Here is a 27,115-nt window from a genome sequence, read left to right as displayed (position 1 = left end):
AATATGTATTAATCATGTTCAGACACCAAGAGTAAAAAAACAGTTTCAACTTTTATTCAAAAGAAAGGTCAGTCTTAATGTAACAGCTGACAAGTGCAGGGACATATTTCCCAGAAGCTTTGTGGTACGATGATGCAAACACATTCAGATGAGACATTCTTTTGCAGTAAATTGCATCTATTCTATGAATTAAAAACAGGAAGTGTTATTTGTCTGTTTGTTTATTTGAGTGACTGCATTGCTGAAACAGTTTTGAGATCCTCGGACTTCCTCATTGGACTTTCAATTTCTGATTGCAAAATGTGGTTGATTAAATTACAAAAACATATTAAACCTGGAAAATAATAGTTGTACTTTATTTGTGGGAAAAGCAAAATGGGAACAATTGAGCTTCAAAGAGCAGCTGATTTCAGTTCTGGTCTAGTTGAAAAGTGTCAGTGGAATGTTTGAGAATGGAAGTACTCGTGTGCATTATTCATCATCATCATGCTAAACAGTAATAAATATACAAAAAGAATGAAATAAAGGCAGAAAAATGACAAAGTCCTTGATTACAGCACGTCGCAACAACTGTCATTCTGCAGTCGATCTTTAGTCTTTAACCTTCAAATGTCGGTCAGATCTTTCTGCTGGCTCTGTCACTTTAGCCAGTGCAAAGAGAAGGAGAAGAAGAAGAAAAACATTCCTCCTGGGTGACTATCAGACCTGAGAAGAGCAGGGCATTCTGGGAAGCTTCTTCTGGAAGTCAAAGCGATGCGGGCTGAAGGTGGTCGGAGGGACTCACGTGGACTTCTGCTTATAATGAATGGTCAGGTCTCCACCGCTCTTCCAGATAAAATGCTTAACAGTCCTGAGGTCCATGTTTGGATCCAAAACCTACGAAAGACAGCAAGCATTTTTTTAACAACAGTCTACAAAAAGCATTTTACATCTTTTACCATTTAAGGCCGTTCACACAACGAACGATGACTATATTAGCATTCACACCAATGCTGTTTATTATAAGCATGCGCTGCAGTTGTGTTGTCTCCTGCTTCTTTTAAGCAGGACGGATTCTGATTGGCTGTTAATGTTTTTACTGTTTATCAGCTTGAGAGAGAAAAAAAAAAAAAGTTTTGAAAGTGATTACGATGATATTGTTTCTGTGTCGTTATCATTATAGTCGTGGTGTGAACTTAGCTATTCTTTTACATTTAGAATGATTTTAAAAACTATATCTTTATCATTGTGGTTTTTGTCCTTGGTGTGAATGGGCCTTTAGGAACATACAACCGTGCGATTCGTGCCTGAAATTTCAGTCCAGTCGAGCATTAATGCAATATAAGGATGACAATAATGTTAAAGAAGGGGAAAGTAACCAAAACTGTGGGGTAGTGAATGATTTACTGAAGTTTTAATATCTGGTACTGGCTTTTCACACTGTTTAACTGGGGTTATGGCCAATTTTACACCTGGGTTAATCAATGTTTCACACTTGTAATATTGTTATGAAGGGTTATTGATGAGTGCGCTACTGGACTGCACTGACAAAGATGCACGTGTGAATGTAACACCCAGTTGTTTAGCAGAAAACAACCAATCAAAACTAAATAACGGTCACCTCATTTAAATTTGTTCCAGCATCTGGGAAAAGTGAAATGTTGAAGAGCAAATAATGAGTACATTGGAGCAATGCGAGTGTTTTCTTGTCTGGAGGCAGTAAAGAAAGCTCTAACCTGATCTAAACACATGAGCTCAATCTTCTCTTCCGCCATCACTGCCACGTCTTCCTCTTTCTCCAGCTCTCCCGGCTTGTCATTGGCCGAGGAGCTGGTGGTCTGTGACTCTGTGTCAAGGTTGATGATCTTCTCATAGACGTGTTCCATCACTTTGCGCACCTGCAGCATGTCACTCGCAGACAGACGGTCCCTGAAAACAACAGGCCGTGATGAATAATCTCCAAAATATTGTTGCACATATTATCACTTTTACAATTCAAATGCATTTATCTTACGAGATGTCTAAAATATCCAATCAAAAATTAGACACGGGATAATGATTACATAAAAGACTACTTACTTTTTGAGAGTTTTGGCTCCAGATGATGAATGAGGTTGGAGGTAGAATGGGATCTTGTTGAATTTTGGCATGTTTTTCTGAAGCAGGAAAGAAAGCAGTTAATATTAACAATAACATTATCCATATGATGGACACATAATGGGATGATTGTGGGATTTTAAACACTCACATCTACAGTGATATCGATAACCCATTGAGGTACAGTTTCATTCAGTAACATAGACTCAGTCTCTCCCCCAGAATCACGGCATAATAACCTGGAATTGGAAGGAAATATGGCTTATAATGAAGACAAGATCCAGGAAGGATGGTGAGTTTAATGTCTTCATCATTCTGACCTAAACAACGTTCTTCCGCCTGCTTCACCAAAGATGACAGGAGTGTGTGGGGGAACCTGGAAGTAGCCGTTGCCCTTTTGAATTCGGCTCTCCTGATCACCGTTTACTACAGACAAACAGAAAACAAGTGCATATTTACATGCTGCAGAATATCAGATGTTTTATAACTATGCAATCTGAATTCCAGAAATTAGTTCAGAACTAAGTTTTGCATAAATGCAAAAATAATTGCATGCATCCTTTGCGGATAAGCCTATCTATGCATTGCAAAATAATTTTCATCCAAGATGGCAGATAAGAGTCAAGGTAAATTTTATTCAGTGCTAAAAAGTATTACTAGAAAATAATTCCTCCTATATAATAAAAATCTTATTTAAATGCCTTTATTAAAGAGATTTTTACAAAAGCACTTACCGTGGTTGAGCTCATTTTCCTCCTCTTCCATTGGGTTTATATGAGTTCTGGGCCAGAATTCCAACAGGGCCTGCAGGAGCAGCCCACCAAGATTCACTGGAACATATTAATAAACACAAATAATAGTTATGTTATATAATTCCCACTGTTGAGTTAATGTTGTAAGTTTGAAACACAAACAAACATAGACTTCTAAAATCCTGTTGTTTATCTGTATAATTGTCTTGTTTTTCAAACCAACATTCTAAAATAATTATAAAGAGTTGCTAAATTAAAAGCATTTCTTTCTAGATTTAAAAAAATAATACAAATAATTATTTTTGACCACAAGGTGGCACTCTCAAAACATTTTGAGTACCTTAACATGGTGCCAATGACAATTACAGAATTTTGCAAGTACAGGTGAAACTCGAAAAATTTGAATATCATGCAAAAGTTCATTTATTTCGCCGCATTGAGGAAGTAATTCATGCAGAAGGGCCCAAACCAAGCACTGAGAACATGCGCATGATTATACTTTTCAGAGGGCCGACATTTCTGTATTTAAATTCCTTTTTTTATTGATTTCATGTAATATTCTAATTTTCTGAGATTTTGAATTTGGTATACAGGTAATCATAATCATCAAAATTATAACTTTTGCACAATATTAAAAAATTTCGAGTTTCACTTGTATACGCCAATGCCTAAATGGCCGACACCCAAAATGGCCGATATGGGAAAATTGGGTATTGATCGACTTAGCATGCTGTACTGAATATAAAGAGACTCGTTTTGTGATTTTTGGCCAAACCTTTGCAAAAATAGTGGGTCAAAAGTTATTAGCATAAAAGTGAGTGCAAATTTGGACAGTTGGTGGCGCTAGAGGGTTTGAGTTAGAGACTCCAAATTTGCTATGGTAACAGCTCAGACTTTGCTTTATCTGTGTACTCAATTTTTATAACTTTCCCGTAAGCGGTTCTATGGGCGGCCATAGACTCAAGAGCGGAAGAAGAACACTAACGATTACAATAGGTGCCTGCCTACCTCAGGTGCTTGGCCATAAAAATGCATCGTCAGCAAACAAATAGTCTAGTATGGAAGCTTGTTTTTGCCATGGATTCAAAAATAAACAAGGTAATAGCAACTTTTTATCTCACAATTCAGACTTTTTTTCTGCAATTTCGAGTTTGTATCTCACAATTCTGAGATATAAACTCGCAATTTTGAGAAAAGGTCAAAATTACTATATATAAACTCGCAATTGCGAGAAAAAAAGTCAAGAGTTGTGAGGGAAAAAAAGTCACGATTACCTTTTTTATCTTTTTACTCCACGGTGGAAACAATAGTTTAGCCCCTATCAAGAGGGAAATTTTGGACTAAAAATTGGACTAAGACAACTTTACACTTCGGGTCAGAGCCGTCTGAGCTTGTAAAACCAGCGTCTTTAGCTGCAACCCACGCCGCAAACGAATCGCTTTCATCCAGCGTGATAGTCAGCATCTGAAAAACAGCAAAGGCATAATTCAACACTCATTAACACATCTTTGCCCATATTTTAATTGAAAAACATGGTGCTAATGCAAAAGGCATTGCCTCTAATACTCACCCCTGTTTTGAGATCTACAGAAAACCAGTTCGGCACATAGACCATCTTGAACCTCTTTTTGATTTCCTCATCAAAGTCCACTTTACCCAGGTCTTCCCCCTTACATGCCTAAAAAAACACAGAGCAGGATTACATAACGGTTGGCCAAAAGATGCCACAAAAGCTTCTCATGATCTGCACTTACCTTAAGGACATCCCAGAATGCCACACTGTTATTGCTGTCTTTAGTGAGTATGTGCCTCTTGTCATTGAGAATATGACACTGAACGATGCTGGTGCCACCTGAAATTAAGTTAAACTCAGGTTAATACAAGTTTCAATCAATTATAGATTTAAAAAAACAGTAGATGTTTTATCTAAAGCAACTGACAGTACACTTGCTACATGTTCCTCTACCTCCATAAACTGGGGTTTGGTGTCTTTCACAAACAGCAACCTTGCTGGTTTAAGCTTTAACCATTGAACAACAGCACACTGACCTCCAGCTTAAAGGTCAGATGCTTGTTCTAGATAACACTGATGGTCTTTTACCTTTGATGACGTGCTCTGGCTGTGTGCACAGTGGAGTCAGAGGAGCGCTACAGTCGTTGTCATAGTCTCCAGATGTTCTGAAGTTATGCATGCCCTTTAGAGACTGATCATGACAAAGAAGGACCAATACACATGAGCTGATTGAATGATGCAATTCAACACATTTAAATTGGATTGCAATTAATAAATTGGAATTTAAGTACATTTCTAATTATAGAGGGTTTCTGACGGTTTTCTGAAGGTCAATTTAAGACTTTTTAAAGACCTTTTTAAGACCAAGTAAAGGAAATTTTATGAATAAATTGAAGGGAACGCAATATGTCAATATGCTATCACTTCAAAAAGTAAAAAAAAAAAAAAGGGTTAGGGTAGCTTAAAGCTTTTCCTCAGTATTTTTGTCTGGTTTTCCAGTGCAAATGTCAAAATACATTAACTACATAAAGATGCATTTACTGGAGAAGCAATATTACATACAATATGAAGTCTTGTTTTCTGTGAAATGGATAAATTAAGTGAGTTCATGATTAAAACGAGAAAGTGGGGGTCAGTGGGGTCAGAAATTCAAAGGGAAATTTTCATTCACCATTGACAGATATTTGTTCTTGTTTTAAGCACAAACTCAATCAATTTATCAACTATTTGATACATTTTTCAAGACTTAATTTTTACATTTCCATCTCAAGTCCATGTATCTTGATTTAGAGATGCTAAGATATTTGTATTTGAAAACAAAAATACAGAGAAAGATATTTTTGCGATGCATGTAAGATTTAATGCCATGATTTCATCAATTGAAGACTTGCAGCTCTGATTTAAGACCTTTTTAAGGCCTTTGTTTGTGTAAGGGTGAATTAAGCCTTTTAAAAGCCTTTTTAAGACCCGAAGAAACTCTGATTATATCATGTATATTTAAAGTGAGATATTTGTAAAGTGACAATTCAACCTGAATTGAAAATTCTGTCATCATTGCTCACATATCCAAGAACTTTCATGCAAACAAGTGCTCAAGGAAGAAATTAGTTTTCAGTTGATTCTTGAATATTGTCAGGAATTCGGCTGTCTAGTTAAGGTTATGATAGGTGTTCACTGAGAAAAATGAATATAGTCGCTCAATTCATATCGAGGCTGAATAATGACAGATTTTTATAAACCTTTGAATTGTGGTTATGTAACTCACCCATTTGTTCACAAATGATTTAGTTGTGGACACCCAAATGGCTTGAGGAGGGTCGGCTGATCTGTCCAATTCCATCTGCACAGAGCATCAGATGAATTGTAAGAGTTTGTTTGTTTCTTTTCAAGCACTATGCACCTACAGCTCGCTCTCACCTTTAGGACAGGAGCTTGCTCTTCACATATGAGCACACGTATGTCAGGGTTTCGCAGGTCTGTGCAGTAGATCTTTCGGTCACGTCCTCCGGAGTAGATGTGTGTGAAGGCCTCGTTCGCCTGCAGGGCCCACACGCCCTCATCGTGGACCCGGTATGTGGCGATACATCTCTGCTGGCCGAGGGACCACAAGCGTATCGTACCGTCTGAGCTACCGGAGAGACACTAGACAGAGAAACACAGCAGGCGGATGACAACATCAATGTCAGTGAATGGTTGTGTTCAGTTTTCGTCTGAAGAGCAATTTTTTTTTTCATATTTTAAAAATGTATAATTTGGCATGAAATGCACATGTGACGACATACAAAGTGTGCAATATTGTCTGGAATTGTGTCCAAGTCCTACCTGGGTGCCGTCTCTGTTTAGTAATAATGATTTGACGTTGTCACTATGGCCTTTCAGCTTCATTAGCTTTGCACATGTTCGTGGATCCCAGAGCCTCAAGACCTGCCATAACAAAAATTGTGATACAAAACATGCTCTGCAAGTAAAACCTTTTTATTAGAACCTGTCTGCAGTCACACATGAATGACAATTTACTTTCCTTCAAATGTGAAAGTAAAACATGGTAAGGCTAACCTTTTCTGTAGATCCAGAGATGATCACGGTTCCTGCCTGATTCATGGCCAGACTGTAGATGGAGTCCTTGTTTCCACTCAGTGAGGAAGCTGTCACAGAAAATATCAACACATATGTGCACTCTCTTCAGAGCAAAAGGGTTTTCACACTCATCTGCTTGACTCCTACTCAGTGAATAAGAAGGAAGCCTGTGTCAAGAGCTATGATAAAGAAGGTTTTCTCACTTGTGACTGTATTATTAGAGGCAGTCAGAGCCGTCAGCGTGTTTACGTCCCACAGGAAGATCTGCCTGTCCAGCCCGGCTGAAGCCACCAGCTCCTTGTCTTTCGCATATGCTAAAGCTTTGACGTAGTCCTGAAGTGTGAATCACAACCACTGTCACCATCAACACAGTCATACGTCTCATATATATACATTTTGCACACAAAAATAGTACAAATTAGCTTCAGTCTGTTTTCTAGGCAAATTCTGGAAGCTCCAAAGTGGACAAGAGTTTATGCAGACAGTCAAATGTCTGACTACCATCAGCATAATTAAAGAGGCAATATTATTCCCTATTACAAAGTCTTGATTTTGTTTTTGGGGTCTACTGGAATAGGTTTTCAAGCTTGAATGTCCAAAAAGCACATTATTTTTCACATATTTGACATTGTTGCTGCACCTCTCTTCCCAGTCTGTTAGTAACACTCAGTTTAGTTCCTGTCTCTATGAAGTCCCTCCTTCTGAAAAGCGCAATGTGCTCTGATTGGTCGGCTGGACCAGTGTGTTGTGATTGGTCAACCTCTCAGATGGCGCTTTTCCACTACACAGTACCGGTACCTGCTTCCAGGTACTTTTTTTCGTATCACCTTCAGCGAGGTTCTAAGCGAGCTGAGGCGATACTAAAATATGACGTGACACACGGCAGACTGCTGATTGGTCAGAGAGAATCGTCACTATTCACGGCGTTATCATTGTACGCGCCAGACGGAGTATCCTGAATAACCCCGGCATTTTTAAATAGTTTTGCCAGAGATTGCGTGATATACCCATTACTAATATTATGTAAAACAGCATACACTCGATTTCCTCCATTGTCCTGTGTGTGTGGGTGTGTGTTGCGTCGCTATGACGACCAGATACTATTGTGGAGGTACTATCTGCAATGGAAAATGGAGTGAAACGCGAGCCGAGCCAAGACGAGGCGAGTCGAGCTGGTACTGGTAATGGAAAAGCGCCAAGAGTGTGTTTGGGGAAATGTCGAGCATCTTCCCATAACTGTGAGTTTAACACACTACTAATGCAACTCAACCAGGCCTCGCCCCTTTTTCTCGTATGCCATGTGGGAATTTTTTTAATGAGCAATATTGTGATGTGTTCGTTCCTGGAAGAAAACTTAAGACTACAATGGATGCGATTCAGGGAGTTCAGAAACAGTGACACTGATGTAGAAAATAACTTTGTGCTTTGTAACTTTGCAGAACTTATTCAAGCTCATTACAGCAACAATACACAAAGTCAAAAATGTAACAAAGCATAATAGGTCCGCTTTAAAAAAAATCAAAACAACAATTTAGGTCTACAAAATATGAAACATACCTTATGCGTCCGTAACGTGGACATGCAGAATCCCTTGTGTGCATTCCAGACTTTCACTGTGGTGTCCGAGGAGGCTGATATCACTACAACACAGAACAATCCACTGAAATTGTCTAATAATTAGAATATATTTGATGAGATCTGAGCATTAAGTTTCCAGTAAACATCTTCTGAAGTGCTTAAACGTACATGTTTTTCCGTTACAACACAGAATGATGTCATTGACCCAGTCAGTGTGATGCTCCATCGAAGCGATGTAAGGATCCTGCTGTAATAGTGAACAGCTGTCAGTACAGTAGCACATAAAGCTGGAAATATCAGAAACATTTAATCATAAAGAGACAGAACGGGGAAACAGTTATGATTTTGATGGTGAAAATGGAAGATATGGTCACATAGTAGCAAAACAAGGGACCAAGTGCATCAATATTCATAAATCATGAGCATGCTGGTTGTACTTTGTGTTGATTGACACTCCATATCCTGACGATGGAATCTCGGCCGGCCGTGAAGAGTCTGTTGAGAGCAGGATCCAGCTGAAGAGCGTTCACACCGTTACGATTGTACTTCTCCACCTCATCTCTAATCACATAGGAAACCTGTAAACTCATCATTATTAAAAATATATATATATATTAGTTTATTAGACAACTAGAGATTCCCTGCAGTCTACAAAACTGCCTATCAGCTAAAGTTATAGAAAAAATTATTACAAAGAGAGCCTGGAACCAGCTGTTTGTCTTGTAAATCAGTCATTAAGAGTGAGATTAGCATTAGATTTTAAGGCTATACAAAATCTGTATGCAAAAACATGTCTTTATCTAAAGAAATGTATTATTGAGCAGATAGCTGTATACAAATACATTGAATTACAATATCACATATCTGTAGTGTGTGCAGAGGCCAAAAAAAAGTATTTGGACACACCAAAAAATGACTGTATGTCAGTGCGTTAGATATCATCACTGTACTATGGTAACACCACAGTAATTTTTGAAAGGGCGGAAATGTTTCGGTTTGTAAATATTGTGGACGCTACATTTGGGCGACACTTTCCTGAAACACGTAAACGTATTAAGAATTCTGTAATAAATTGTTTTAAAGTTCCGAAATATTATGTGTAAATGATCACCTGGACTTTCCTCCGTCCAGCAGCGTTCTGTCTGTGATGAGTCGCCATCTTGCATGTTGACAATCAGAGAATGCGTCACTTCCGGGAGACAGAGGAAGACGTTCTGGTGTTGAAATCTGTCACTAGAGGCCGCAGTTGAGCACATTTCATTTTCGCACGAGCAGATTTACCTACATTAATTGTTCACTGAGGTGACAATTTGCACGAATTTGACATCATATATTTTAGACTCTTAGATCTAAATGTAAAATAGTTAATGGTATTAAATTGCACAAAACATAACACAAGTTCAAATGTAGGCTATATTTAAATACTAACCTACTATAGTATAAATAAAACAGTATGTGTAGAATAATCTGGGCTGCACATTTTGTCTCCCAATCAAATAATCCCGATTCAATTCATTGTGCACAAGACCTAACTTGATGTTAAGCATGAATAATAACACATTTTGAAAGGCTTTCTATCAAATGATACCATGAAATTGGTCCTACCTTGCCTTTATTTTTAAATAAACCCTTAATTTTTAAGTTTGTTGTAAAACCTTAAAAAATGCCTTCAGGGTGCAAGGGGTTAAAAAACAACACAGGTAGCTAATGCACAGTGCAATAAATAAACTTAACCCTACACTTTCTTGGATAACATTTTACACTGGTTTGGTATTAAAATTAGAAAACAGTGTGATTCCTGTGAATGAACTGCTTTAAGAGCAGCTGACACGTGAGTTCATATGCAGAATGCACAGCAGACATTTGCCACAGCTGTTGATATGAAAATGTGGATAAGTTGTATGTTTTAAACTTAGGCTAAATGTTGTTATGCATTTTATTAAATGTCTTTGCAGTTTCAACTATATTATAATGTGTATTTTCCAATAAACATGTTTATCTTGTTCTGTTTACTTGCATTCGGTCCCTACTAAAGCTAGCATGCTCATAAATGCACTCACATCAGAGTTTTTACTTTCTTCACATATACCCGTTTTGTACTGTAGGGGTACAGCTTAAAGGATAATCCCGGTATTTAACACCTTGAGTCTATATTGTAGTTTGTTACAACAAGAGTGGTGGACAACATTTTTTTGACAATGGTTCCTCTCTCGAGTTTTTGACTATAATAGAATTGGCCATGGACCCATTTAACATTGGAGTCAATGGGCATGTCCGAAAATGTCATTAAAACAGCCAATAATGTTCGTTTACAAAACTGTTAAACTCACCGAGTGGTTAGTGGTATTCGTTGATGATTATAAACAATATATCGTCGCAATATATGATTCCAATCCGTTTATTTTGCTATAGTGGAACTATTTTTTCAGACACTTCACAACCGTGTAACTTCCGCTCAATATTTGAATCTGAAGCGTTAGCACACTCCCGACCACTTGATGGCGATAACCGATATTTGTCTAGCGGGACACTCACGGTCACAGTCGAGTTCAACTTCATATTGCACTGGTCAGTGGTCACGTCTTTCAATATGGTTAGAATTTGTGCGGTCAAAAACTGCACAGTTGCTCTGCTCGCTAGCCTTATGAGAAACGGAAGCGAGCAAAAAGACTACATCAACCAAATGTAAACAGCCCCCTTTCCGTTTCCGGTAGCGCATTTATATTAACGAGCACTCAGTCCTTCAACAGAATTCAATGGGATTTTACAAAATGACGAATAAAACATGACAGAAACTGTATTTCGCAACACTTTTTGTTTCTGGAACATCAACAAACATCACTAATCACTCGGTGAGTTGCACAGTTTTGAAAACTAATGTTAAAGGTTGTTTTAATGACATTTTCGGACATGCCCATTGACTCCAATGTTAAATGGGTCCATGGCCAATTCTTTTATAATCAAAAACTCGAGAGAGGAACCATTGTCAAAAAAATGTTGTCCACCACTCTTGTTCATCCAAAACAAACTACAATATAGACTCAAGGTGTTAAATACCGGAATTATCCTTTAAAGGGGTGGTAAAAATGCTATTTTCACAAGATGTAAAATAAATCTCTGATGTCCCCAGAGTGTGTGTGTGAAGTTTTAGCACAAAATACCCCACAGATATTTGTATATAGCATGTTAAAGTTGCTATATTATGTTAAAGGATTTGCAAAAACGCACCGTTTTGTGCCTGGCCCTTTAAATGCAAATGAGCTGTTGCAGAGGGCGGACACCATAAAATGACAGAAACTGTTCTGCCTTTAATGTTAAAACGGAGTCAGATAATGATGGAGAGACTCAAGAAGAAGTGACAACATGTAGAATGCAACAGGACGTCTCTGAAAGGTTAGTTGATGAATTTATGTTGCTGATGTGGAGTTAACTATATTCAATTAGCATATTCTGTCATGGTAATCTCGCTCGTATAGGAACTGTTGTGAGATGCACACATGACTTTCGATTGCATGTGAAAAGATGGATGCTAAAGTTTGAGCTGACTCACAAATGTACTTTTCCTCTTCTCAACATGGACTGTGTTCCTGGGGTTTATGTACATTTTAGGGTTGCTGATGTCACTAACCCGGGAGGAATGTAGTGTATTCCCTACCAGCCTTTGTTGTAGTCCTTTTCTTTAAAAGCAAATATCTTCCTTCGCTTTGAACCTTGAGCGCTGTAACTTTGCAGATGTTGTTTATGCTCAAACATCAACATTACACACTAACTAAAGTTAGAAAAGTGAAATCATACTTTACCACCCCTTTAAGGGTTATGTGCTGAACAAAAAATATAGGATATCAAAATTCATTCACTCGCTTTATTCAGAAATTACATCATCACACAATTTAATAAAACATGTATAACTGCATGTCTGTGATAACCATGAGTACTACAGCTCACAGTCATAGTTTTGCCCTGCAGGTAAGAGATTTCTAAAGATCAAAGTGATTAACAATAAGGAAATCATGCTGATTTTTCATCTATGATAAGTAAAATGTGTTTGAGGCTTTAAGATCAAAGCAACATCACTTTGCAAAATGATGTCTAATATGAAATCAACAATAAAAACAACAACAACAACAGTAAATACAATTTAAATGGTCAATCACATCTAATTTATCTATTGAATTCCAGCATTACATTACATCATTACACCAATTCCCTTCATGGAGCTAGAGACACAAAGGTAAAACACCTTTATTGATTTATTTTTAATAATCTGAGGATAATTTTTGACAGAATAAATCATCAAACATTTCCCACTGGCTTTACCAGTCACATGTTTGTCTCTCCACTTTGATAGTGATCCATGTCTCTAAATAAAAAGCTCCTCAGTGTTACTTCACAACAAACATAGTATACTTTCTTTCTTTTTTTCAGAAAAAAAAAAAAAAACTACAAAAGCATAATGTACTGCATCTACCAGTTCAGAAACAATATTGTGAGACAGGATGTCAAAATATGATCTGAAAGAGTGCCATTTGTTTATTTTTCCATTACATGTATTTTTCCAAAGTTTCAAGAGCATCCTTTTTTGTGCACTTTTTCCATTCATCTGGAATCTGACCATCTCCCTGGAATGTTTTACTGTAGTACTTTTCCAGATCTTCCTGGAATCTGCACACAAACCACTTCCAGTACGGCAGCTCAGAGTGATCTGGAGTGATGCTCCAGTTAGCATATTCAGGACCTCCTTTTCTGTATTCTTTAAAGGGGATTGCTTCTTCTGAGGAATTTGGATAAAAAGATTGATCACTCGCTACTGCTGTTGTGCAGATTTCAACAGACAAGTTTGTTGTTCCTCTGTAAAACCACCCATTCAGTCCAGTATTGCGGTGGAAAGGAACGCAGTGATCTCCAGGATGGCCTTCCATCGTGTGGGTGCAGATGGCTTTACAGAAAGGACACTGAACCCAACAGCACTGACAGAAGTGTTCAATCAAAATCTCATCTGGACTTTTTCTGCACATTTTCATGTCATTAATGCTTGTAAAGCTGTTCTGTAGCTTTGCCATCCCTTTCTTCAGACTGTCGCTTAAAACATTCTCAAGAAAATCTAAGTCTTTAATCTCGCTGAGATCACCACATGAGTTCTCTGTGAGTTTCAGCTCATCTGTCAGGGTTGTGGTGAAGCATCTGAACCACAATTTGCCATCTCCGCTCTGACTCTTGACCTCCACTGTTGCTGCTTTAATCGCATTACTTACAATTAGCTCTTTTTGGGACAGATTTCCTTTGAAAATTTTAAGAATCATTTTGTTTTGTTTGGTGAAGTATATGTCCACCTCATTTTTTATGAATAGTTTGAAGTGTTCTCTAGGATTATGAATGTATTTTATGTACTGGCCAAAATCATCATCATCATTTTCTGCAAGGGATTTCAGAATGTGTTTCTCCAGATTTGGTCTGTTTTGACGTAATGCTGGTATGTCAGACCTCATCTGTGCTGCCAAATCAATAGCAGTTTTGTTGTAAACCGCTTGTAGGATGGATGGCTCAAGTTTGCTGCAGATGACTTCGCTCAGTATGGTTGTTGTTGTCGCTCCTCTGTAGTAGTTCTCGAAGATGTTCCAATATTGAACTTTCTGCTTTTCCAGATAAAGTCTTGGGTCAGTTGCTTCTCTGAATTTTTTGTGGAGTTCAGTAAACTTCTGTCTTGCAATGTCACAAACATGAAGACTGAGATCTATGCTAAATTCTTTTTTCAATGAGTATTTTTGGCTCATGGATTCATGTTGCTTTACTGACTTTTGAACACAGTCTGTTATTTCCTGAATGTAACTGTCACTGTAGCCTCGTGTTCCAACTGGTGACTTCTTCATTATCATCTCAGTGTCCTTAATAACTTTTTGAGTCAGATGCCTTATTGAGTAATCACATTCAGCATTTAGGTCCATGTTCTCCGGTGACTTTTTGGTCCATATACCTGACATTTTTTTACCAATCCAATTCATGAATCCACTCTTGATTTCCTTAGAGGTCTTGCCAGCTTCCTCTGGAGGTACAGCTTCATCAGAATGCACTAGATGCTTCTTCAGTCTCATGTAGACACAATAATCACTCCGGCGGTCTATCAGTTTATATTCTTTCTGATTTAACCGCTCATTTACTAAATTTAATTCCTGATTAGATAAGATCCGAGTCACATCGTCCCAGAAGTTCAGGTCTTTTAGTGGAGGAGTATCTTTAGTCATTTCATTGACCCATTTGCTCCACATTGTGTCAAACTCCTTGTTCAGCATATTTTCATCTGTTCCTGTATTTCTCAGGCTTAAAGCTAATTCCTTGCTCCGACTGAAAAGCTTGTTTTCATATACTGTCCTTTTTTGATCCAGCTTCTCCCTCTCTTTTTTCTGTTCAATTGCTTCATCTAACTTTCTTTTCGTTCCCTTTACAAGGTCATCATGAAGATCTTTGATTCTGGTGTCAAATCTTCCTCGCCACTGACACAGAATTTCTTTGTCTTTGTCCTCCTCAAAGTAAGACATCATTGATTTTTCTACCTGCTCTTTTGTCTTTCTCATGTCAGCCAACAGGTCATTTTCCTGAACATTGATGTTCCCGTTGTCAATTCTGTTGTAGAATTTGTCTTCAATGTTCAACATGGCGCTTCTGAGGCTCCATGTCCAGTCGCTGTACTTAGTTTCTAGTTTTCTGTATACCGCAATCTCAAGTGTGTTTTTGAAGCTGAACACAAAGCTTTCATTTAGCAGTGCATTCCACAGATCATTAATACGCATTTTGAACTGAGACAGTGTAATACCGCTAGATGCAGAAGCTTTTAATAGAATGGTGTCCTTCAACTCCTGAATATTCCTGCTGTAGTCTGGGTTTGGTGGTGCCATTGGTGGGCTGCCTTCCCACAGCTGTGCAAAATATTTCACATCGTTCTGAACGTCAAATGTAATGACATCACTGAAAAACTCTGTATCACAGTCTTCTTCTTTAGCAGCAAGTTTCGTCATCTCATCCAGTTTCTCCTGCAGACGTCTCCGTCCCTCCATGTTTTTCTCTCCGGCTGTGACATCTGAAACATTTTGATGCACAAACATGCAGCTTGGATTCAGTCTGATCTTCTTCATCCTCATGAAGGCCTGAACAACAATCTGAAGAATATCCTGCATCTCAGCTGTGTTTTCTCCAAAGATGTTGATCAGAGTCATATTACCGAGACCAACAACAAATGTGGCCATTTCATTGTCATGATTTCTTGTTGACCTCCCAGCCAGTTCTAGGGCACGAAGTCCCTCAGTATCAACGACCAGAATGTAGTCAAACTTCAGCTGTGCTTGCATCTCCTCTGATACTCTGACCAACTGCATGAAAGCTCCTCTAGTGCACCTGCCAGCACTGACGGCAAACTGCAGTCCAAACATGGCGTTCAGCATGGTGGATTTCCCAGAGCTCTGAATCCCTAAAACAGACAACACATAAACTCTCTGGTCTCCCAGTTTCTGGATGAGTGCATCAAGAACAGCAGTAACCCAGATCAGAGGAACATGGGCAGCATCGCCATCCATCAGCTCCAGTGGAAATCCAGACATCATCATCTCTGCTGCAAGACTCGGGAGCGAAGAGAAGTCAAAGGTCATGTCTTTCTTGTTCCTCTTCACAGATGAACACGATTCAAATATCTGACCAATCTCTCTCAGAATGTGCTCTATGCCAAAGGTTGCAGCTTGTAATTTCTCAGATACTGTCTCAAGTTCTACTTGTGCAGCTGCCAGTTGCAGTGATTTATCATGTTTTTTTTTTTTTAGATTTAGGACTTTTGACCATTTTTCATCGTACTGATGAAGAAGGGCTGAAAGACTTTCAGCAGTGTAGTCATCCAGAAGGATGCCCAGCCATTTAAGAAAATACGACACTTCATTTTCTACTGGTGAATTCAGGTTTTGGATTAAGATTTGGATAAACTGACTTAAGACAGATGTTCGTTGCTGTTCACGAATTTTCAGCATTTCTGATCGCTTAGAACTTTTGTTTTTTTCAATGTTGCTCCCCTTCTGTAATCCTCCTAATGTAGGTCGATGAAGTTCCTTATTCTTCTTGCACCATTGATGCCACAGTTTCCCCTGCAATGGCAAAAATGATTCTTTGATTTCCGTCAGATCTTTATCCTGCAGTAAACTCATCATCTTCTGCGCTGCTTCTTTTCCTCTCCTGAGGTTTTCATCATTGTCCTCATCTACTCTGATACCGGAGTGCTTGGCCACGTCTTCAAGCTTGAAAATGGGAGCTGGTTTAAAAGACAAGAGCCCATTATTTATAGCTCTTCTGATTTCTTCAAATACAACTGACTGATTTCTGTCTTTCAAACCAATTTTGTATTTCCCTTCTCTCATTTCTGTGAGAGCTGAATCATTATCAGTAAGGAGGCAGACGAGTGGCTTTGAGTCCTTGTAGAAGTTTTGGATCTTGGTCATGCTTTTGTCATTCTTGCCGAGTTGTGGTAAAATAGCAACATTTACAGAGGCCATTTCAGTCAGGATATCTAGCTGCTTCCCATTGGCTCCTGCATCCCCATGGAGGTTACAGAATGCAACACAATGAGTAAATCTATCGGTTTTCTCTCCAGAGGGGCAGTACCAGGCGATCTCCACCAGTCCATCCATCAGGACTCTGGTTGTGCTGCTGCCTGGGCAGTTTCTGTGGAAGAAAGTGTTGTGTTTTTCATTGATCAGGCTGTTCATCAGTTGAGACTTGGATGAGGTCACAGGGCCAAACCTGAAGAAAGCCACCATTGGAGTTTCTGCCTTGTAGATTGGCTGGAATTTGCTAGAGATTTTACCTTTATCATCAGTTGTCTTCCAGCTCTTGTTGATTTGTCGAAATGTCCAGAGAGGGAACTCAATCTGTTGTGTGAATGGATTTGGTACAAGCAGAGGCAGGGCATATTGACACTGTGAAAGTTTAGTCACCATAAGCTGCTTTAGGAAACTATCAGCACAATGAAGCAAAGCCATCTGAACATCCAATAAGTGAACAGCATCTAATTTGTTTGTTTCATCAGAGGGTTTAGCAGTTTCTCCAAAAATATTATCAAAGGCATCACCAACATCTTCAGACAAGTCATTGTTCCTTTGTTGTGTGCCATGTTGTTCTTTATTCTCTTTAGTCTGGAGGCATCTTGCTCTGTAGTCAAGCATCATTAATTTTTGTAGAAAAACTGAAGCCAGCTCCTTCTCTGCACAAGACTCTTGGGACTGTGATTGTACAATTGGCTTAAGGAAATCTACAGTTCTTAGTTTTTGGTGTTTGCCTTCAAGATGAATCCTGTCAATGAGTTGCACAGCTCCTAGCTGAAAAATACAGTACAATGATACATAGTTAAATGGTATGACTAGTAGAAAAGCCATGGAAAAGAATGCTAATTAGTAAACTTTTTGGCAATTTAATACATTTAGAATTAGGCCAAGTATGAATATGCAATCTGATCCCATTTTCAGATACAAAAATGCACATATGTGTACATTTGGATAGATTCTGAAAAAAGCAATATATTAAATTGACAGCATCTAAAGGTAAACATTATGTATTTACAGCTATAGAAACATAAAATGTATTATATAGTCCCCCCCCCCCCCCCACTCTCGAAGATTCTCTGAAGAGGATCAAATTCTCCCTTCTAATCTCTCTTCTAGAACTGACAGAGCGACAGGTGAGTCTCACCACGCCGTGCATCCCTATCCTCCACCTCTCCTTCACTGCCAGGATGGACAGAGAGGCTTCACACTTCTCTGTTCCAGAAAATGTAAAGCTCATCTGCCCTAGCTGTCAGACACTTTAATGCCATATAACTGCTCACAGCATATCAGGCTGAGCTCCTAGAGGAGATGGGGAGGCAGATTGACACTGGGTCTCCTGATTCAGCACTGTTTGAAGAGATCTGTGTTATTGCAGACCTCATATTATTCTGAACCTCCGGTCATCCAGAGGAGGAGTCCAGAGCTGTGGCCGCAGCATCAGGCCTGTTGTAAAGGGAGAAGGCAGAGTTCCTTGATGATCCAATGGACAGAAAGATGGAGAGACTTTTGAAACTTGTCTCCCCAGGAAGCCCACTGCTCGATACGCCCTGGGTGTTCCTCTGCTTCTTTTGGGGCGGCAGTCAGGGTACTTGTCAGGGTAATTCAAGTGGACCTCTCACAAAACGGGGTTGTCATCTGCAGTTTGCTGTAAAACCATAGCTTTTCAACAATGTCAGCAGCAGGAGGGGAGTCAGCTCAGATTTTAGAGGAAGAAATAATCCCCTTATTGAGCAAAAGAGCAATTTGGGTTATGCCGTTTGAGGACAGCCATCACAGCTTTTACTCCTGGTACTTTGTCAAAATGTTCAAAATGTTTTTTGAACATTTTTGAATCACAGAAAAATTCTCAGGTTTGCCTATCGGGGCACAGCCTATGCATTTTTGACAGTTCCTTTCGGGCTCTCATTAGCACAGAGAGTGTTCAGCAAATGAGTAGAAGCAGCTCTGACTCTGCTGAGAATAGTAGGTTTCAGAGTGTCAGCCAAAATCTCATCGTCTTTGTTGCGGCAGCAGGCGGAGACAGATATAAAAATGCTTGTGTCTCATTTAGAGAACTTGGGGTTCAAAATAAACGACGCCAAAAGTTGCTTGGTGTCCACACAAGAGATAATTTACCTGGGTCTGACTGAACTCAGACTTGTATCAAGCGTTTCTGTCATAGGAGCGCATCAGGTCAGTTCACAGCTGTTTATCCCTTTTTCAAAAAGGGAAGAAGGTGCCATTCAGACTGTTTACGTCGGCTTCCTTGGACTGATGGTTTTAACAGCCTTGGTTATTGCACTGGGACTGTTGCGAATGAGAGAGTTTCAGCATTGGATGGCGATGCAGAGTTTATGTCCAAACCGCCACCCCAAACTCAAAGTTATAGTATCATCAATCTGCATGCGCACTTTCCATCACTGGAGGGATCACTTGTTTCTCGACTCAGGGATTCTGCTGAAGGCAGTTTCTCTGAGAGAGGTAGTTACGGATGTGTCGCTCACAGGTTGGGGTGCAGTGTGAGAGGGCAGGATAGCGAAAGGGAAATGGCCCGTCTCGCTACAGAACTAACACATAAACTTCCTATAACTATATTTCTGGCATTGAAACATTTTGTGAAGTTCCTAAGGAACCACCACATTTCGATCAGATCAGACAACACAACGTTTGCAACATCAGTGGCATAACATAAATCACCAGGGAGGCTCACATTCTCCTCAGCTTTACAGTTTGGCAAGACATCTGATTGTGTGGGGCATGAAGCATTTTCATTTATTACGGGCTGTCCTGGGAATAATGAATGTGGGTGCGGATCTCCTGTCCAGAGGGAACCCTCTGTATGGAAAGTGGACTCTTTACCCTCAGGTAGTGAGCCAGTTGAGGGAGAGGTTCGATCGAGCTGCTGTAGATCTTGTCAACTCGAACGAACACACTCATTGCCCTCTATTCTTCTCTCTGGCGAGAGGCGGTGTGCCTATTGGTGTGGATGCTCTAGCGCACCAAACGCTCTGCATATGCGTTTTCTCCACTGAGTCTGATCATACCAACACTAAAAAGAGTAAGGGAATGCAGTCACTCAGTCATACTGATCCCCCCCTTGTGCAGGGACCTCCTCTCTCAAGCGTGCAGGGAGATTTTTCACCTGGCCCTGGACAAAGTGTCTCTTTGGGTCTGGCCAGTGTGAGGTTAAACTTGAGTGTTACGAGTTTTCCTGTGAGGGTGAAAGAGGCTATTCAGTATGCGAGAGCGGCTTTAACACCCTCTGGATATGATCGGAAATGGAATGTGTTTGAGCGATAGTGCGCACACAAATGCATAATCCCATTTCTCTGTTCTGTTGCGTGTTATGTTTTCTGCAGGAACTTTTGGATAAGGGAAGAGCCTTTTCAACTGATAAGGTTTATCTTGTCGCAATTTCTGCGTGCCATGTGGGGATTGACAGGAATACCATAGGTCAACACCCGCTCATATGCAAGTTTACAGGGTTTCGAAACCACTGGTTCTGCCATGGGATCTGTCTGTGGTCCTTAATACACTATCTCAGCCCCCTTTTGAACCTATAGCTCATTAAACCAGTGCTATGGCTACCTCATGGGCACTATAAGGGCGTGTCAGTTCAGGACATATGTGCGGCAACAAGTTGGGTTTCGCCTCACACAATTGTCCGATTTAATAGATTGGATGTCATTGAGGCATCACTGGCTCATTCGATCCTAAGTGTGTAAAAGTGCTTTTTGTTCACATATATTCCAGTTCTATTCTAAGAATTGTTAGAATGATGCATATTTTAGACATTTGTATGCAAACTTAAATGTAGATAATGTTTGGTAGAACAACATACAAAAATAAATTACATAACCTATGTAAAAATATGAATAACTTTCAGATTTTTTTTTACCTTTTGTTTGTCACCTTTATCCGTTTTCAGTTGTGCCACGCTCTCCAAAGGCGGTGCTTTAGCCTCACAAATGCTTGCTTCTGTTTCTGAACCTTGATTTGATAAAAACAAAAGGGGAGGGGGAGGGGGAGGTGGAGGGGGGGGGGGGGGGGGGTCACTGTAGCTCTTTTATTAGACTTCCCTAGTGAAAAAATATATATACTAAAATTTTAGTATACTAAAAATACTTACTTATGTTTATGTGCTTAATAAAAATATCCTGCAATTGTACTTTTGGTATTCTAAACTATACTTAACGTCTGCTAAATTGGAACAACTAATTTTGTTCTTAATGCACTTTAATTGTGCGGAAATAGTGCTGAGGTCCAACTAAAGATATACAAATATACTTAGTATATTTGCATGTGCTAAAGCTATTGCATGTATACTTTAGGTACACTTTAAATATCTTGCATTTAAATTATATTATGCAGAGATCATACAATCCTTAATAATATTATAGTGATATATTGCACGCGTCGTTGTGCAGTTACTTGAAAACTGTTTTCAATTGCCTTAGCCATAATAAAATAAAGGCTTTTTATACATTTACTTTAACTCTCGAGTGCCTTGGCTTGATACGTTTTTATATTTACAATATAATTAGGATACATTAAAATTAAGGTATTATTTAATAACAAGTATTTTGGAGATCACTGATCCATGCAATTTTATTACTACTACAAATCAATCTTTTGAACCAGTTACACAGATTTTAATCTAGATTTTAATCTACAGATGTTAATGTACATTTCCCCTGGTTGACAACATTAGTATTACAGCCTTTATTAGAGACATAATGCCACTAACAACTTCCACATTAATTAAATATGTTGCGGTATCACTATCAATATTGAATTGAGTTGTTGCAATATACTGTAAGACAAAAATCAACATAGGATCTGTGTTACCACTTTGATATTCACTGTTTTGCAGGTCTCCTGAAGGTTTGTACATCTTTCTGGTGTAGAACTGCTGATTATTGTCAGTGCACAGATCTTTAATCCTGTCAATCAATTCTCTCATCTCTGATTGGTTGTTCATGTTCTTACTGCAGCTGTGATATCGTCCTCCACATTTCTCCAGCAGCTGCTCCAGAACAGAATTTTTCTTTAAGTCATTTATAATAGTGTCACACTCTTCCTCTTGTTCATAGGTGAAGAGAATAATGAGGAGAACTCTGTCACCAAATTTTCTCTGTAGCCATTCAATGCCCATCTTATCCTCATCTGTCAACTGTCCAAGTTGGACAACAAAGATGAAGGCATGGATTTCATTCAGTATTTGACCAATATCATGATTGAGAGGTTCAAGATCAGTTTCATGTAAGCCAATCATGTTGATCACAGAGACTTGATGTTCTGATATCTTCCTCTGTATTGGAATGATCATGGGGGATTCAATGTTTTTAAGACAGAATTGTTTCTCTCCAAGTATAATGTTGTCACATCCGAACCGGACTGCCTCAGAGCTTCCACATAATGCAACAGTCAAATCGGGATCACCGTGATCTAAAGCAAACAACACAGAACTGTTCTCAGACTCAGATAATATAAGAATAACACCACAATATAAGATAATGCAATGGTGCTTTTTGCTAGGCACATTTCTTACTTTTATTGCTGTGAGATGAATCATCAAAGCCTGAGCACACATGTACTATACTTGTGTTTGGATTACCATCAGGTTCCAGGTTACTCCCTTCTTCTATTGGCTTCACATTATCCTGGAGAGAGAACAACAAATTATCCGTTTCTTATAACCAAGACTTTTAAATGTCAATGCATGAGTAAACATTTGTATACGCCATGTGGCCAAAAGTATGAGGACATCTGAACGTCACACTAGCATGTTTATTCTCCTTCTGTGTAGGAAGGAACTTGTGAATAAGAAGGAAAATTCATAGAAAATAGATTGGGCCTTATATGTAAAGTGCAGAAAGAACATTGAGAATAAAGACATTTCTTTTCTTTTCAAATTACACTCTTCATTCTTAAAAATAAAGTGCCTTTTTTTTGGCATCTGGTTCCATGAAGAACCTTTAACATCCATGGAGCCTTTCCATTGCACAAAATTCATTCATTGCTAAAAAACAATTATTATTAAAATATACTTCGGATGGGGGATGTGGATCCAAAAATGGTTCTTCTATGTGGCATTACTGGGAAAACCCCTTTTTGGAACATATTTCAAGAGTGTTATCACTTTTACCTTGTATTCTTCCTGTGCTTTATTTGAGGTCTTTACTCCAGGATCTTGATCTGGTGATGTGATTGGAACTGAAGTTGGTTGCACATGAAATTCTACTTTAGTGGTTGAGTCTGTCATAACTGGGTCATGATTGTCTTTGTTTAGAGTTTCTGGGTATTTCTCATCATGTGTCATTGGAGGATTCCCAGAGTCATCATCTGGTTCTTGGTGTGTTACCCGAGGACTGTCCATGATGTCATCTGTATATTGTTGTGTGACTGAAGGATTGACACAATCTGAATCTCTATAGGACTCTGAGGTCTCCATGACATACTCTGAATCTCTATATGATTCTGGAGAGGTGTCCATGACATTATCATCTGTTTCTTGATCCATAATTATATAACTGTAAAACAAAATAAACATTAACAGGTGTGGTGGATCAGATAAACTCCAGACAAATTTTAAATGGGTCAAAGATGAAAAGGGGGTTTCAAGCATAAAAAAAGAAATAAAAGTGTAATACAGCTTTAAATACCATTTCCATTTTTAGTATTAGTCTGTATCATTAAATTAGTTTTAATAATATTCCTGAATAAATGGTAGCAGATGTTGAAATATAATAAGTATTTTATTCTTATTTTCTTAATTCTTATTATTCTTATTTTATAACTTATTTGTGTTTTATAGGTGTTTTTTCTCTGCTTTATTACTTTCCAGTTTAATGTGATTTTTCTTTGCCAAGTTTGTTTGTGCTCCTATTTTTCTGCCATTTGCATTGTTATCTCATGGGAGAGAGCGAGAACAAGGGAAATTCCACTCTAAAAAGCTACTTATTTGTGTTATATATCAGGATTAAAACAAAGATCCAGTGAAACTGCTGCCTGCTTCCCTGAGTCTGATTGTCCAACAACTCCACACAGTTACACAACGCGGAATCAAGTGTTTATAACTGGTGTCGCTGTTATAACACATCACTCTTGCTGTTGCGAACCACAGGTTACACATGGTGCCGTGACCCGGATGGGAGTGAGGTTTAAGGGGGTGAGTGTAACGGACGTAGGCCAGTAAGAGCTGTGCATGTAAACCTCACTGCCCTTGCCTCAAGAGGCATGCTGGCAACTGATGCTAGAGACTCCAGTCTTCAGCATCCTTGTTAGCGAGCCCGCCTCCCACGCCAGTGAACCCAGTTCGAATCCCGCTCTGAGCTGGTCGAGGAGGACCGGTCATGTTTGGTGCCGTGACCCGGGTGGCTATGAGGTTTATGGGGGTGAGTGTAACGGACGTAGTCCAGTAAGAGCTGTGCGTGTAAACCTCACTCCCCTGGCCTTAAGAGGCCCGCTAGTGACAGGCGCTAAAGCCCTTGTTAGCTCGCCCGCCTCCCACTCCGGAGACCCCCGCTCGAAGCGGGGCGAGGACCGGTTACAATAGCAACTCTTTGTTTGTGGGCATCTAAAATAAATCAAAAACATAAATAAAACTATACAAAAATGCATTAAATACATAATATTAATTAAGGTTAACGTATATTTGTCAGTGTTAAACATTTCTCATGTTTAAATGTAGCGCGCCTCAGCCGGGTTCGTCACTTATTTGGTTCCCCTGGAAACATTTCCGTTGTGGTCTGTGTTATTTGCAGCGCGTTTCTGTATTTGGTTGTGTTGAGTATTTGGAGCACACGTGGGTTGTGAAACTGATGAAGATGTTTTCTTAATTTGCAGGTGTGTTTTTTCTATTTGCATGTGTGTGTTTTTTTTATTTGCATGTGTTTTTTTCTTTTTGCATGTGTTTTTTTTCTATTTGCATGCGTTTTCTTCAGTTACAGTGCGTTGAGCTCTCTCGGCCATCGTAAATTCACCCATATTTTAACATTTTATTTTCACAAACGTTATTTAAAACATGAAGAACACTTTATTTGCATTTAATATTTTTATGTATATAAAACCACTTTTGTACATTTAATTTGATGCGGACAGCAAAATGGTGATGTCTCATCTTTGACCCACATGCCAAATACATCAGCAATTGAATGGCTCCTACTCCACTGCCTAATATGAAACCCCAATATATATATTTCATAGCTCTGTCCCCCATGGAATTGACCATTAAAGACCAACTTCGCATAATACATTTTATTTATTAGTTATTTGGTGAAGTAAATACTGATAATGTTACAAAGATTAAAACTTTTGAATGTGTCTTGAGCAAAGAACAAAAAAAGGTTATATCATGTGGATAAACTATGTAAATCTTCTAATAAAAAAAATTAAGGACATTATGAACAATCAGTGCATCTTGTCATTAAACGAAATAAAGGTTTATCAGACACACAAATCAAATATATAGCCTGTATAGCACCCAAAATCATATTTTGGCCTTTCAACAAACAGCATGAAGATATAACAATAACAATAATAAGAATAAATATAAATATAGTTGCAAGCAGCAAATAAGAATAATCAATTGTTGTAAAAAAACTTTTTTTGTATGTGTCTGCATGTGAACATCCAGGATAAACACAGACAAACTTCTCCTTAATAATACAACTATTAATTTTTAAAAATGAATAATAATAATATGAATAACAATAAATGAAAATCACCTGTTGATCAACGACTGGAATCCATCCGAACTGCTTCGAAATGATGTGTATTTTGAAAAGCGCTATACAAATAAACGTGAATTGAATAGAAACTTGAAAGTCAATAGGATTTAAAAAAACTGAAATAGTTCACAAATTCGACACTTGCTTATGCATCTCAGACAGCCTCATAATCATAAAGCTCCAACCTTTCAACTACAAACTTCATACTGATTATCTTGATCTCACTAAATCTTAGAACATATCTGGTTAATACCTAACTTTATTGACTGATGGTCATTAAACCAATCCAGAATAACTACAAGTGAAACTGTGAGCTACAGAGGAAATAGGTTTCTTGTTTAAATAAATCACGTGATTTCTGGGAAACGTCTCTGGTTACATAACGTAACATCAGTTCCCTGAGAGGAGGGAACAAGATACTTCTTGTTGGGGTTATCCCCTCCTTCCTTGAATCTACTGGAGCCTTATGAAATTTCACAGGCATGAATTCGCCCGGCATTGGTTCAGGCACTCGAAGTAGAGACGGGGAAGTAGAGATAAAATCCCGCCGTGTTAATAGCGAAGGTCCAGCTCAGCTGCAAGCAAAGCCGTTGACCTCAACTAAAAGTACTTAATGTAAAAGGAAGACCTCATAAGCTCAACAGCATAGCGGCTATAAGAGCAAGCTGCACAAGCATTAGACTCCTGCAAACACAGTCCAAAATAAAGGACAACGGTATCGTCTACGCCCTGGATTAACCATACACTCACTGCCAGCATTCATGTCGGCACTTGTCTCCAGACTGAACTAAACAGCAGCCATTCAGCACTGAACATTCAGACTATAATAAGACCTGGCATATGACTCTACTCTATTGTACTACTCTATTTACTCTATTGCCTCCAATACGAAACCTTTGGTGTCAATGCACGATGTGCATGGTTTTACAATAAATACCTGTGACTGTACCTTTATTTTCATGTTGTGTTTTATATTGTTGAAAAGTGGTTAGGTTTAGGGTATACATATTTATAGAATCATTTCTACTTTTACAAATACATGCAAAGAATGAAATGTATCTTGATCTGATGCATAACTGAAAAACAAATGGAGTAATCTGCACATCAAAAAATGAAGGGATACCCTGTGAGGTCAATTTTTTAAAATCTAATTTTAAATAAAAATTTTAATAAAATTTTTGGCTGTTTAATAATCACGCATATTATGCATAAACCTTTGTTTTCAGTACCAAATAAACTTTTATGTGAGATGCACATTGTAGAAGCCATTTGTTTACTGAGTAGCGCTGTAACCTGGGTAACAAGTGTGTGCATAGTGCGTTTGCTACCCATGGG

At 38.7% G+C, this 27,115-nt stretch overlaps 2 protein-coding genes across 2 annotated transcripts; both read right to left on the bottom strand.

Annotated features, from left to right (window-relative positions):
- Positions 1–31: 31 nt before the first annotated feature.
- wdr48b (WD repeat domain 48b) lies at positions 32–9,761 on the bottom strand. The gene is made up of 19 exons (XM_079611893.1): positions 9,608–9,761; positions 8,934–9,074; positions 8,665–8,743; positions 8,476–8,558; positions 7,122–7,251; positions 6,898–6,986; positions 6,664–6,765; positions 6,259–6,483; positions 6,107–6,181; positions 4,930–5,032; positions 4,583–4,680; positions 4,399–4,506; positions 4,196–4,292; positions 2,811–2,906; positions 2,397–2,502; positions 2,228–2,315; positions 2,059–2,135; positions 1,716–1,908; positions 32–876 (listed from the first exon to the last, which is right to left on the bottom strand). Exons 1-19 carry the CDS (start codon positions 9,653–9,655, stop codon positions 781–783), a joined length of 2,034 nt encoding a protein of 677 aa, XP_079468019.1. The 5' UTR covers positions 9,656–9,761; the 3' UTR covers positions 32–780.
- Positions 9,762–12,346: 2,585 nt separating this feature from the next.
- On the bottom strand, positions 12,347–26,140 carry urgcp (upregulator of cell proliferation). The gene is made up of 6 exons (XM_079611881.1): positions 25,778–26,140; positions 23,197–23,581; positions 22,600–22,711; positions 21,897–22,496; positions 20,947–21,038; positions 12,347–17,843 (listed from the first exon to the last, which is right to left on the bottom strand). Exons 2-6 carry the CDS (start codon positions 23,569–23,571, stop codon positions 13,038–13,040), a joined length of 5,985 nt encoding a protein of 1,994 aa, XP_079468007.1. The 5' UTR covers positions 23,572–23,581; positions 25,778–26,140; the 3' UTR covers positions 12,347–13,037.
- Between the last annotated feature and the right edge of the window lie 975 nt (positions 26,141–27,115).

The sequence above is a fragment of the Phoxinus phoxinus genome, assembly GCF_949152265.1.
Source record: "Phoxinus phoxinus genome assembly, chromosome: 5".
NCBI classification, from domain to species: domain Eukaryota; kingdom Metazoa; phylum Chordata; class Actinopteri; order Cypriniformes; family Leuciscidae; genus Phoxinus; species Phoxinus phoxinus.
The sequence above is the reverse complement of the archived record's forward strand: the minus strand, read 5'-3'. Positions and strand labels throughout refer to the sequence as shown.